The 14698-nt window shown below is 37.8% G+C and overlaps 1 protein-coding gene across 1 annotated transcript in view; it reads left to right on the plus strand.

Moving 5' to 3' along the window:
• CDCA8 (cell division cycle associated 8) overlaps nucleotides 1–13874 on the plus strand; it is a 31317-nt gene extending 17443 nt beyond the window's left edge. The window contains exons 4-10 of the mRNA XM_031962177.1: nucleotides 5373–5445; nucleotides 6788–6861; nucleotides 7787–7851; nucleotides 9096–9191; nucleotides 10269–10395; nucleotides 12447–12533; nucleotides 13028–13874. Of these exons, the coding sequence (XP_031818037.1) occupies nucleotides 5373–5445; nucleotides 6788–6861; nucleotides 7787–7851; nucleotides 9096–9191; nucleotides 10269–10395; nucleotides 12447–12533; nucleotides 13028–13072 (567 nt within the window). The 3' untranslated portion in view covers nucleotides 13073–13874. The remainder of the gene's footprint in view (nucleotides 1–5372; nucleotides 5446–6787; nucleotides 6862–7786; nucleotides 7852–9095; nucleotides 9192–10268; nucleotides 10396–12446; nucleotides 12534–13027) is intronic.
• The last annotated feature ends 824 nt before the right edge of the window (nucleotides 13875–14698 follow it).

Raw genomic sequence — 14698 nt, forward strand, 5'->3', positions numbered from 1 at the left:
TTCCTATTAAAAACACTCGAGAGTATAGGAATAAATAGATTTTTCCTTAAAATAATCAGTAGCATCTATTTAAAACCATCAGTAAGCATCATATGTAATGGGGATAAACTTGAACCATTCCCAGTAAGATTAGGAGTGAAACAATGTTGCCCACTATCATCATTACTATTCAATATTGTGTTAGAATTGCTAGCTTTGGCAATAAGAGCTGAGAAATAGATTAAAGAAATTAGAGAAGGTAATGAGGAAAGCAAATTATTACTCTTTGATGGTACACTTAGAGAACCCCAGAGATTCTACTAAAAAGCTATTAGAAATAATCCACACCTTTAGCAAAGTTGCAGGATATAAAATAAACCCACATAAGTCAAGAGCATTCTTATATATCACTAACAAAATACAACAGTTAAGAATTACAAAGAGAAATTCCATTTAAAGTACTACCGATAGTATAAAATATTTAGTAATCTATTTGCCAAGGTAAAATCAGAAACTATATAAGCAAAACTACAAAACACTTTACACACAAATAAAGTCAGATCTAACCAATTGGAAAAATATTAAATGCTCTTGGATAGGGTGAGCAAATATAATAAAGATGATAACACTACCCCTAAACTAATCTATTTATTTAGCACTATATTAATCAAACTCCCAAAAAACATTTAATGACCTAGAAAAAATAAACAAAGTTTATATGGAAAAACAAAAGGTCAAGAATTTCAAAGGAATTAATGAAAAAAAAATCAAATGAAGGTGGTCTATTTGTACCAGATCTAAAATTATATTTTAAAGCAGCAGTTACTAAAACTATTTGGTATTGGCTAAGAAATAGACTAGTAATCAGTAGAATAGGTTAGGTTCAAAGGACAAAACAGTCAGTAACTTTAATAATCTAATGTTTAACAAACCCAAAGACCCCAGCTTTTGGGATAAGAACTCACTGTTTGACAAAAATTGCTGGGAAAATTGGAAATTAGTATGGCAGAAACTAGGCATTGACCTACACTTAACACCGTACACCAAGATAAGGTCAAAATGAGTTCCTGACCTGGGCATAAAGAATGAGGTAAAAATAAATCAGAAGAACATAGGATAGTTTACCTCTCAGACCTGTGGAAGAGGAAAGAATTTATGACCAAAGAGGAACTAGAGATCATTATTGATCACAAAATAGAAAATTTTGATTATATAAAATTGAAAAGTTTTTGTACAAACAAAACTCATGCAGACAAGTAATTAGAAGGGAAGCAATAAACTGGGAAAACATTTTTACAGTCAAAGGCTCTGATAAAGGCCTCATTTCCAAAATATATAGAAAATTGACTCTTAATTTATAAGAAATCAAGCCATCTCCAATTGATAAATGGTCAAAGGATAGGAACAGACAATTCTGAGACGAAATTGAAACTATTTCTAGCCACATGAGAAGATGCTCCAAATCATTATTAATTAGAGAAATGAAAATTAAGACAACTCTGAGATACCACTACATACCTGTCAGATTGGCTAGAATGACAGGAAAAGATAATGCGGAATGTTGGAGGGGATGTGGGAAAACAGGGACACTGATACATTGTTGGTGGAATTGTGAATACATCCAGCCATTCTGAAGAGCAATTTGGAACTATGCTCAAAAAGTTATCAAACTGTGCATACCCTTTGGTCTAGCAGTGTTACTACTGGACTTATATCCCAAAGAGATTTTGAAGAAGGGAAAGGGACCTGTATGTGCAAGAATGTTTGTGGCCCTCTTTGTAGTGGCCAGAAACTGAAAACTGAGTGGATGCCCATCGATTGGAGAATGGCTGAATAAATTGTGGTAATGAATATTATAGGACATTATTGTTCTGTAAGAAATGACCAGCAGGATGATTTCAGAAAGGCCTGGAGAGACTTACATGAACTGATGCTGAGTGAAATGAGCAGGACCAGGAGATCATTATATACTTCAACAACAATACTATATGATGATCAATTCTGATAGACGTGGCCCTCTTCAGCAATGAGATAAACCAAATCAGTTCCAATGGAGCAGGAATGAACTGAACCAGATACACCCAGCAAAAGAACTCTGGGAGATGACTATGAACCACTACATAGAATTCCTAATCCCTCTATTTTTGTCTGCCTGCATTTTTGATTTCCTTCACACGTAGAGGGCTGAAACTCTTGAGTTGATGCACTGAGGTCGGTTTGATCTAACGTGGTCATCACATTCACAGGCTAATTGTATACTATTTCAAAGTCCCATTCTTCAAATACAGCATTATTCTTCTTACAGCAAAATAACTGTATGGCCATGTATACATGTGTTGTATTTAACTTATACTCTTAACATATTTAACATGTATTGGTCAACCATCTGGGGGAAGGGGTGGGGGGAAGGAGGGAGAAAGTTGGAACAAAAGGTTTTGCAATTGTCAATGCTGAAAAATTACCCATGCATATATCTTGGAAATAAAAAGCCATAATTTAAAAAAAAAAATGTCTACCATGTGCTATAAACATTGTAAGTAGTTCAGTACTTGTGATCTTCCCCATTGGAATAGAAGTTCTTTTTGAGTAGATTCTTTTCATTCTTTGTATTTGCATCTCCAGAGCCTAGTACAATGTTTATAGCACATGGTCTGAGAGGTAAACTATCCTATGTTCTTCTGATTTATTTTTATCTCATTCTTTATGCCCAGGTCAGGAACTCATTTTGACCTTATCTTGGTGTACGGTGTTAAGTGTAGGTCAATGCCTAGTTCTGCCATACTAATTTCCAATTTTCCCAGCAATTTTTGTCAAACAGTGAGTTCTTATCCCAAAAGCTGGGGTCTTTGGGTTTGTCAAACATTAGATTATTAAAGTTACTGACTGTTTTGTCCTTGAACCTAACCTATTCTACTGATTACTATTCTATTCCAATGGGGAAGATCACAAGTACTGAACTACTTACAAGAGAAAGATAAAGGAAAAATACAAAGAAGTTAAAATGAAAGGTAGTTTGAGAAGGAAAGGCACTGTTACTTTAGAGAGGGTGTCAGGAAAGGCAGATGACTTTTGAGCTGCCTCTTGAAGGAGGAAAGAAGTGAATTCCAGGTATTGGGGGATGACTGATAAGAGATGAAAGTAGTATGGGAGGAATGGAGAAAAGGGCCAGTTTAACTGGATTATAGAGTACAGAAGAGGGAGTAATGTCCAATAAGGTCAGAAAGGAAATTGGGGCCAGATTGTAAAGAGCTTTCAAAACTAAATAGAGGAATTTAATCCTAGAGACTATTGGGATTACACTGGCAGACTAGAGACAGAAAGTCCACTCTAGAATGCTGTTGCAATCAATACTCTAGTTTAGAGGTGATGAGGGCGTGAATTAAAATGGTATTTGTCTGAAGAAAGAAAAGTAAGACCTGAGAGATGTTTTAGAGAGAGAGAGATATAGCAAGTTTTGACAACTCAGTGGATATATAAAGTAAGGCAGAGTTTGGAGACTGGTATTAAATTCCCCAAAGTTTAAGATTCTGGGAGAATAGAAGAAGGATAGTGACTGCTTTTAATAAAAATAGGGGGGAATATATATAATCTGGAATATAGAAAGAACAACAAATTTCGAAACTAAATGGCCATATAATAATGACTACACTTGTCACAGAAGAGAAATGAAGATGTGCCTTTCTCCATTCTTTGCCAGAATGGAGGGTGGGGGGACCATAGCTATGAAATGTTTCCCTATGTTATTGGGCTTGGTTGGTATGGTTGGTTTTGCTGAACTGCTTTTATTTTAATTTCTTTCTATAAGAAATAGCCTGGTAAGCAAGGAAGAAGAGATCAATACCATTTAAAGTCCCTGTGATATGGACTATTTCCTCCTAGTCTGAGAAGATGGAAGATGGAAAAGATAGAGAAAACCACAGTTCTTTCACATGACAGTGGAAAATCATTTAAAGAAAAAGAATAGCCTAAAGGAAAGAGATAATCTTAAATTTTAAAAATGGTTGAAACAAGAGGGAAAATAACATCCAACATGTTTAATTTATAGCTTCTAAAATTTCTTCTGCTTTCAACACTTTTATAGTCATTTGTTCAGATAGATGTATTAACTTAGCAAAGTATTATGGGAAAATCTTGGCTGGATAAAGTACTCAGTTATACATCTTAGAATTCATCTGACCTTTTGCATTTTTAAATAAAATCAGTATCTGGAAGATCCATTGTAAATTGTTAGAGTTTATTAAAATAAGGAAGAAAGAATACATTCAAATCTAGCAATAAAGCTTGGAAGAATATAACCTTGAAGGCAAAGCCTGCCTTTTATTTTCCTATTAATAGTCTCAGTATGCAACATAGTATCTTGTACATAATGAATTTAGCAAAATTTAAACTGCTTTTTTTTTTCCCATTTAATAGTATTTTGTTCTTTCAGTTGCATGTAAAGATAGGTCTCAACATTCATTTTTGTAAGATTTTGAGTTGCAGTTTTTTTTTTTCTTTTTACCTCCCCAAGACAGCAAGCAATGTGATACAGGTCATATACATAAAATCATTTTAAACATGTTTACATATTAGTCATTTTGTGAAAGAAAAATTGGAACAAAAGGGAAAAACCATGAGAAAGAAAAAGATGAAAATACTGTGCTTTGATCTGTATTCAGTCTCCATAGTTTATTCTCTGGATGCAGATGATTTTTTCCATCCCAAGTCTATTGGAATTGTCTTGAATCGATGTATTGCTGAGAAGTCTAAGTTTATCATAGCTGATTATCATATAATTTTGTTATTATTGTGTACACTGTTCTCTCTGTTCTCACTTCATTCACATCAGTTCATGTAAGTCTTTCCAGGCTTTTTTAAAGTGAGCCTACTCATTTCTTGTAGAACAACAATAGAATTTAAGCTTTTTGATGAAAGAGATTTCATTTTTATCTTTGAATCCTTAGCACCAAGCTAAGTGTCTGCAGCAGAGTGGTCTTGTTTTTTTTCGGGGGGGAGGAGGTGGAGTGTGTGTGTGTGTGTGTGTAAATTTTAGCCATTAAATATTTAACCTAGCCACCAAAGTGATATTAATTGCCTTAGGGTAATATGTTAAGCCTCATGATTTTAGACCCATTTTAATTAAAGACACAAGTTTTATATTATCCTGCCTGGTTTTTGTGCTCAGTGTTGAAAGGATTGTTATTAAAGGATGTTCCCTGTGCCATATTCACAAGTAGTATGAGTGGATAGATCACTGAGTGAAACTGTCCTCTTGAACAGGGTAATAGCAACCTAGATATTCTGTCATTGCAAGGTGACAGAGGCAGGAAGAGACTCTTTCTAAGAGAACACATACATCAGCCAATATTTCTCACTAATTGTGTACATTGATGCCTCTGGCTATTTTCTTTCAGGCTGACCTGGATATCACTGAGATAAATAAGTTGACAGCTGAAGCTATTCAGACACCCTTGAAAGTCGTCAAAGGTTGGTAGCTTTTTTCAGTCCCATGTAATTTGGTTTTTGTCCCTACTCTTCTAAACCAGCTCTCTCTAATGATCTATTCTTAATTGATGAAATCCAGTGGCTTTTTTTTTTTTAATTCCCTATCCTCTTTGACCTTTCTTCAACTAATCACCCTGCCCTTGGCATTTTCTCTCTTTTCAGTTTCTATTACGTAAAGTCTTCTAGATCTCTCCATGTGATGACTCTTCAGTTTCCTTTGTGGAATCAGTCACACATTTTCTGGCCCTTTACTGTAGGTATTCTCCAGTATTCACTCATAGACTATGTTCTTTTTACATGGGCCCACTTGGAGATCTTATCCACTCCCAAGAATTTAAATATTGTGGGGTGTTTTTGTTTGTTTGTTTTGCAGATGACTTGTGTGCACACGCAAAGGTGTATGTGTGTGTTTATCTTTTTATTACTGGACTATATCTTGAATAATTCTTCATCAACTACTTTTTAGCTCTTTGATAGACTAGCTATAAGGAAAAGCTTTCCAACAATTAGAGTTGTCCAAACATAGAATATGAGGAGTTATGTTCCCCAAAACAGGACAGATTTTAAATAAAGGCTGAATGATCTCCTTGTCAGGTAGAGGTATTGATTGAACCTGCTGGAGTCCCTTCTAATTCTGAGATTGGGATTCTTCCTGGATGTCCCATTGGCATCTTAAATTCATCCTGAGCCATAAATTCCATTCTGGAAACACTATCTTCATCTTTTGCCAGGACAGTGGTTGTAGTTAGATCTTAAATGAGCTGTGTACTTCTAGCATCTTCAGTCTACCATCTGTATAGGTGCCAAAATAATCTTTCTAAAAAAGCCTAGGTTTGGCCAAGAGGCAGCTTACTGCAACAGAAGAAACACTGGTTCTTGAAAAGGATGATAATACTTACTAATTGTTACAAATTGTTTGTTTCCCAGCCCCTCAAAAAAAATTCACTTAAGCCATTTGGTCTGCTCTTTGAGCAGCCAGTCACAGTAAATTGCCTGTTCTCAGGTTACTTTAATACAGATAATGGAAACAGAAAATTGCGTGCAACTCTGCTGTTTTTTAGCTGTGTGGCATCAGGCAAGTCACAAAACTCTGCAAAAATGGGGGTATTTGTACTCCACAGGCAACCAAGAAGGTTACCTGTGGAGTAGCTAATGTGGCTGAGGCTTTGTGATGGGAAGATCCATATATGCCTGTGAGTTGCTATCATTATTTAATACATCCAAAAAAGGAAGGTTGTGTTTCATTATTTTGAGTGACCTGTAATTGGGTTAAATAAGTTAATTACTTCTGGAGTAATCAGTCTATTTTAAATATTCCCTATAGCAAAGAAAGCAGCAAAAGTGGCTGAGATGATTAGAGAAGAAGAAACTGAAAATATTAATCCTCAGATTACAAAGGTAAGGATTGGATCCTTGGAAATCTGTGTGAGAATCATTATTTTTATCAAAAGCTAATAAATTAGGCAGATATGGTACTTGAAATATAGGACTTCAGTCAAATTCATGGTCAGATAAATCTTTAAGGAAGTCACGACTGATTTGAGACTGCTTAGGTAAGACGTAAGACAAGGAGAGCTAGACCTTGTAGGGAGATTGGAAGATTGTGATTTCTCATAGCTTAACTTTCCGGAATCCTATTCACATCAATCCACTGAGAGATTTGGAAAAAAGAAGCTAGAGTGAAGAAACTCTCTCCCAACAGCTTCCATTCTTTCAACCTTAGGAAAAAGACAGAAGGAACTGATCCTCCCCTGGTCAGATATCCCATCTGTACACTGTTCTCATAGATTTTGATCCTGCCTGGCAGTGTGATGTTAGGCAACTCTTTCTTGGCCTAAATTTTCCCTATTTATAAAACAATGAGCAGAATAGACTAGATGTGGCTAAAGGTCTCTTTTGGCTGACATTCTGTGTTTCTGTGTGGAGGAGGGATTAGTTTTCTTTTGGACCTAGAGGGAAGAACCAGTAGCCATCGATAAAAACTATAAAAAAGGCAAATTTGGCAATACATCATGCCAAGTTTTTTGTAAATGGAGAAATGGGATGTTTGTAGACAGTGGTCTTCTCCATGGGGGTCTGCAAGAAAAGCTAGACAGCCACTTGCAATATAAGCCAGGGCCATTGATGTACATTACATACAAGTTGATGTGGTTCTATGATTTTAGGAGTTGCTCATTGGATATAACAGGATGAATCTTTGTATTTAAGCTTAATCCTCCCTCCTACCCCTACCCCCTCCTTCACCCCTCCACCCCGGACTTCTTTTTAGGCTTTTTTATCTTTTCTGTATGTCATTTCAATATTTTTTGTTTTTCTCTCTCAGGCAAAGAAGTGTCCAACAACCAAGAAGAGGACTCAGTCAGTGCGAGCAAATGGCAGGAATAAAAGGCAATGTGGAGGGGAATTTGTAGGGCGTGGGGTTAGAAACCTTAAATCTTTGTACCTGTTAATTTGGAATATTAATGTGGAGAAGGTCTGAGCCCTTCTTACTCATAGGCAGAGTATCTGTTCTACAGTAGGGATCTGTGACAAATTGTCCTCCAGGCAACAAGAAAATTAGACTTTTTTCCTCCTGTGACTTAAGCTAGGTAGTTGCATTCTAAAAAGGCCATATGGAAAGGGCAGAGAAAAGTTAGTCTAATCACTAGTTTGTCTTTGGACTGGAATATAGGTTAGGCAGGAGTGGAAAGATTTAGCTTAACTTTGAAGGATCTTCTAAATTAAGGGTTCTTAATCCAGTAGGTCTAGGAAAGATTTCAAAAAGTCCAGGAACTTAGATGGGGGAAAAATTATACCTTTTTTTAAATTACTTTTCTTTGCAGTTCCAAATATTTTATTTTATACATTTAAGAACTTTGTTTTGAGAAAGGGATTATAACAATAAAAAAGTAAGAATGCTTGGACTAGAAAAAGAGACCGATTCAGGACTAGGGTTAAACTTGAAAGAAGCCTACCTAAGACTTGGTATACAGCAAGTAGGGAATATGCAATAAATTATTGTTTCTAAAAAGGTATAATTGTTTTAGTAACACTTTTTTTTTTTTTTACATGGTTATGTATTCAATGCTAAGTCATGTGCATTGCTGTCCAGTGAGGGCTTTTAACGTTCATTGTAACTTATTTTTCAAATCTTGTTAGGAATATTGATACCTTGTTCACCTTTTAATCTTTAGGATAGAGTAAGAGACTTTTGGTGCTAAAGGCATTAAATCTGTGTCCCTTTAACTTAGTAACTTAATAACAAGACTATATTATATACTTCATGCCCCAAAATTCCTTCCCACTATGATAAAGAATGTTGGAATGCTTTAAACTTTCTACTACAGTTTGCTAGTTCACAGACTCCAGAAGGGAGAGGTGGAAAATAAATTTCTGGAAGTGGTTGTGACCCTAGAGGATGGTTTTTCAAGGAGAATATTTCTCTACAAATATTCTACCATGGGGTGATGACTGCTAAATGCTAATCAGAAATCTGCCAATTATATAGTAAACCTGGCAGGTGAAGGAGGAATCTATCTTGAAGGCTGTCTTAAGAATAGGATTAGAATAATTAAAACTGGTGTTTTATTCAAGTAGCTAAAGATTCTCTCTCATGGCAAAAAGTCTTACCAATGTTACCTTGATAAATACAGGTCAAACCAAAGTAGTCTTCTTACTCCAGCCATGGGCAGAACTGATTTCTCCATATTAGGACCAACTCCAGGCCTGACACCCAAGTTTGATTCCAGGTAAATATTTTAAAACTGCTTGATGTTCAGTGGTGGCCCAGGTATTTATCACTAGCCACTGCAGAGCAGACATTTGCAAAATGTACCTAATTTCTTAGTCTCCAGAGTATGAGGGAGACATAGGCTTTGCCACCCAGACATTTGCAAAATGTACCTAATTTCTTAGTCTCCAGAGTGTGAGGGAGACATAGGCTTTGGCACCTTCTTCATTCAGCATGCACTCAGCAACTAGGAGAGCAGTCAAGACAGCACTTTGATGTCAAGAAAACCTGAGTTCAAATTTGTCTCCTGACTATGTGTGTGACTATGGGCAAATTTCTTAACTAGTGACTGCTTCGATTTTCTCATCTGTAAAATTTGAATAATAAAAGTACCTACCTTCCAGTGCTGTTGTGAAGAGTAAATAATTGTAAAGTGGTTAGCACAGTGTCTGGCTGATAGAGGTGCTATGTGAATATTGACTAATGACAATAATAATAATAATAATTATTATTATTATTCTCCTAGAAACTATTATACAGATAAGCTCTTTTACTCTCTCTAGGCATAAGTTACAGTGAATAAGACCCCATGTATAGCCCTTTTGGTTTTTGCTGATTCTGATCCAGAGGTTTAAAAAAAATGACTGGCAACATTTTAATAATGTTTTTCTTTCTTGTATAATAATCTCCATTGTCTTGAAAACCAAACCATCTCTCCTGTGACATTTAAACAACTTTTGGAAGTCGTTTGGCTGCTCTTCTAAATTAAATAACCACCGTTTATTTTTGGGTTTTTTTGTTTTTTTTCCTTTTTAGCAACCAGGTTTCAGGGAACTGAAAAATATTCAGTTGAGAATTTATTTTTCTACTTGTGTATTTAGTAATTAGTCTTTTTCTTCAAGGCAAATTGTTTTTAGTCATATTCTGCTTAGAATTTTTATAAATTTAAACTTCACCTTCCTTTTAGAAAAGGAGTGGTTTGGAAGGGAAAAAAGTAAGTGGTTTGAAAAGTACAGCTTGAACTAGGATTGGGGTAGAAGTGCTCATAATTCTTTCTTAGTGGTCAGATTTCACAAAAACTTTCCTGCTTTTATAGGATCTTCAAGACCCCAGGCCTACGTACTCCTGCAGCCAGAGAGCGGATATACAACATCTCTGTGAACGGCAGCCCCCTGGCTGATAGCAATGAGGTCTTCCTTACTGTGCCAGTGGGTGGAGGAGAGGTAAAAGAAAACAGAGATTATGTGAGAGGGATTTGGGGCTGTTCTGGGTCTTCTGGGAACATTATATCTATCCTTAAAGACATCATTCCTGTAAATGCCTTGATTTCTGCTTTCAGCTGCATCTGCTCCCCAGTTTTTTTCCCCATTCTAAAGTCAGTGTTTCATGCTGGCCTCAAATTGTGCTATTGCTACACCTCTCACTTAAAAACTGTTCACTTCTGTATCTTTTTACATGCTTAATATGCAGCTTAAAATCTGCAAATCTTAGGCATTACCTGCCTGAAAAGGTGATCTTTACATTGTGCTAATTAGATCTAAAACTCTTGAAACAGAGGGTTAAGCTCAGCTCTCATTAACTATATCTGTACCAATATTCTGAGAGAGAAAACACTGTCCCAGAAGGTCTTTTCTCATGTAAAGGTAACATGTTCAAGTTCATCTTTCAGCAGAAAAGCCTCTGTAGAGACAATGGAATAGGCTGGACTCTCCTTCCCAGAAAACTCTTCTACTTATCTTCTAGCAGCTGCTTCAGCTTGGCCAGCTTCTAGACTCAGGGATTATAAGCACAGCTCCTTTTCCTAGACCATCAACAAATACTTACTTTGTGCTAAGCACTGTGCTCAGTGCTGGAAATACAAGTAACAAAGAATGACACACATATTTTATTATATTCTTTCAGGGGGTGACAAGTAGATTTTTTCCATTTCAACTTCATTTTCTGGTTCTAAGATACCCGAACAATTTTTTCCCCTGATTTCTTGAAACATGGCTCTCTTTTTGTTCATGGTTTTTAAATATCCCAGTGATCCTTAAATTAACACTCAGTCTTCAGACTTTGTTTTATTATTTTCTGATGTCTCATGGAGGCATCATCTTCCATTTGGTCAATTCTGATTTTCAGGAAGTTCTTTTCAGTGAAGTGCCAGCTTTCCAAGCTGTTAATTGTCTTTTCCTATCTTCCTTCCTACTTTCAGTTGGTTTTTAAATTATTTTTTAACTTTTTAAAATATTCTTGCTCTAACTAAGAATCCTTGTTGAACTTGTGTCCAAGCTGCATTTTTCTTTGAGGGTGTGTGTGTGTGTGTGTGTGAAGTCATTCTCTTCTGTGTTTGTGGCTTGAGTCTCCTATCCCCAAAATACTCTTTATGGTGGGATCCTTCTTTTGGTTTGCTCATTCCTCCAGCTAGCTTCTAGATCTTGGACTTGATATTAATGCTAGGACTGTAATTTGGGGGGAAATGGGAGCGATGTCTTCTTTGGTCCTCTTCTGTTCTGAGCTTCGATCTTCTTGTATTCTTTTGCTGCTTTCATTGCTTCCAAAATGGTGTGAGCCAAAGGCAGATCTGTTCATTACCCTTCTGGTCTGAGTGCTGCAAGTTCCTGACCCAGATGTGGGTTTTTAATAAATGGGACTTCCTTTAGGCTGCTGCTCAACTCAGTTTCTGTTAATCTGATGGGAGGTTCTGCATGTTCAAAGCATGCTGGCCTGGGGTTAGCCCCAAGTCAGAATCACACTGCTACGTTTTGCTTCAGAATTTGTTCCATACTTAGTACACAACTAGTGTACTAGTGTTCCTGGCTCAATACACAACATGTTCAAAACTGCTTTTCTCTACTCTGGATCTGTGATTGGAACTGGGTAGTGGGCAACAGAGCTACCAGATAGTACCCATTCTTTCATCCAGTGCTAGCTCAGGGATTCTCCCTGGCACTGTCTGGGCCCTTGTTTTTGCCCCAAAGTATTGGAATTTCCTATGTACTTTCCAGGCCAGGCCTCATCCCAAGTGTCTGCAGGCCTCTTTCTGTTTCCCAATCAGAATTCAGTCTAGTGTGTTTTCTAGTTCTTTGTGGAGGTTGTATAATGGAGAGCAAGGATATACAGCTAGCCTCCTTTTACCCATCTTAACTCTACCCTATCCCCAAGAAAACCTTCTACTCATTGCATTCTAGTGGAGAAAATAAATGTGCATTTCTACATATGTGGAAGAAATATAAAGAGAATAAATTCAAAATAATTAAATGCTATTTAACATTCCTTTCCCCTTGTACAGAGCATGCGCTTATTGGCCAGTGATTTACAAAAGATGGATCTTGCACATCTGGATCCAGAGGCCTTGGGAAACATTAAGAAGTTATCTGTAAGTCCTCTTAATTCCATTTCATTGAAGTACAGTCATTATGGACATTGAGGAAAGTTAATCTCGTCAAATGTTTTCATTGAACTTTGGTTTCTGGTTATGTTTAGAAGAATCTGTCAGAGTGTCTTACTGAAATCCCCAAGCCCTGAGCTGTGGGGGGAGTGTTATCCCAGGAGACCTAGGTCTGGGGAAGCCTTCAAAGCATGTGAAGGATGTTGTTCCTGGGGCTGGGTGGTAGAGCCCCTGGATTGAAGGTAGTCTAACAGCTGGAATGCCCAGCTTGGGGGGAAACATAGCATGGATGACAGACTTGGCAAGCATTCTCCAAATACCTTTCCACTAATGTTAGGGAATATCGGTGAGAAGGTCTAGAAAGGTTGGGACATGCTCCACAAGAGCATAATTCATGCCCTTTAAATGTCCATGTCCTAAATATAAAAAGGGTATACCTATCTTGTCTTCTCAAGATAACTCACGTTTTACTTTTCTTTTAGAATCGACTTGCTCAGATTTGTAGTAGTTTTCGGACCCAAAAATGAAGCATCTGAAATTTTTCAAGAAGTCCAAGCCAGTTGTTATAGGACTAAACATGTGCAGCTTTGCCATCTTCAGAGGATTTCTTCAGGCTCCTCGTTTATTTGGGTCCAAAGTTTTTGTAAAGGGATTGACCGATCTTTTGACTGGAGGGATAGTAGAGATCATGGAAATACGCGTGTCTTTCTTCTCATCCCTCTTCTACCAAAACCCTCAGGGCAAAAAGTTAAGGAAGGACTGCTTTGTGTACAGCCTCTCTCTACCTGCCACAGCAACTGGTCAACCTCCAGCATTTCCTTTCCCCAGGAGGGGCTATAGCAGCAATGGGATCTGTACAAACATGCTGCCACTACTACTAGCTAAGTCTTACATCTTGCTGTGGCTCAGCATCTGGACTCTGAGGATCCCAAAGACTTCTCCTTTCTCTCCCTTTCCCTTGGGTGTTACCCATGTGCCCCACACTGGGGCTGAGCAACTAAACCTTGGCAGTGGAAGCGAGTATGGCAAGGATGGTGGTGGTACTCAACTGCTGGGGAGCCCTCCAGCTTGCGTCCAACCAATTCTGCTGTTTTGTTTATTTTTAGGACTGCAAATTTTTGTCAGAGTTTTGGGCACTTAGGGCAGTGGTACCATGTGCCACAAGAACAGGACTTTGCCTGCAAGAGATGGGGAAACTGCAGCAGCTGCAGCATGTTCCTAACAACCTGCAGCAGTAGCCTCTTGTGTCTCTCTTCTTCCTCTCTTCTGACCAAATGTATTGGGAATTCTTTGTACTTATACTCAATAAATAAGTTTTAATGGTCACAATCCTATCTGTCTGAAAGTGACACAGTGAGCTTGGGCAATGTTTGTTGGCCAAGCCTAAGCCTAAATCAGATGAGGGGTACTAGGATCCCTTTCCTTTCATTAAAAATGCAGCTACAGGGCACTTGAAGACCACTCCAAACACACTGACCTCTCTCCAGCAATATTAGTAGGGCTTTGCTAGCTCCCATCTCTGGAATGGTTTTTTTCTTTTTACAGGTGTTGAAAGGGCAAGGCTAGAAGCCTCTAGATTAGCCACACCAAGGGAGAGAAGCAAAAGCAAATGTTGCTGTTTTGACTGTTGGGCATTTTCCCCAGCATTTTGAATGTTTCTAGCAGTGTGGGCAAACCTGAAAGCCTAAGGAGAAAAAAGTGGCCTGTGGTAGGTCTTTAGCTGGCTACTTCTGCACAGTATATATGTGGATTCATATATTAGTGCATGTTGGCACTGGAAATGTTTTCCAGCATGTATGGTATTGTTTGAGATAACATATAGGCCTCCCTCTCCTTCCTTCCCCCCTCCCCCCACCAAGTCTGATATTCTTCAAATATTAAAAGAGCTGGAAGAAAGCCTCAGGCCTTCTGTGGACATTTGTGAAAGCCACTGGCAGGTGTGCAGGATGGCCAGGTGGAGATAAGTTTTGGTCTGCCACACTCGTGGATGCCTGGGAGAATTGAGGACCTTGTTTGTAAGCTAGAATTGCCCATCTCACCAAACTTGTGCAGTGTTCATTGAGTATCAGCTTGGGGCCATGGCATCTTCTCACTGCTGTCATCTACCAAAAGAACCATTACCCTTTCTCCTACCATCCTTCCCTTATCCTGGC

The sequence above is a fragment of the Sarcophilus harrisii genome, chromosome 3 (genome assembly GCF_902635505.1).
Source record: "Sarcophilus harrisii chromosome 3, mSarHar1.11, whole genome shotgun sequence".
In the NCBI taxonomy this organism is placed as follows: domain Eukaryota; kingdom Metazoa; phylum Chordata; class Mammalia; order Dasyuromorphia; family Dasyuridae; genus Sarcophilus; species Sarcophilus harrisii.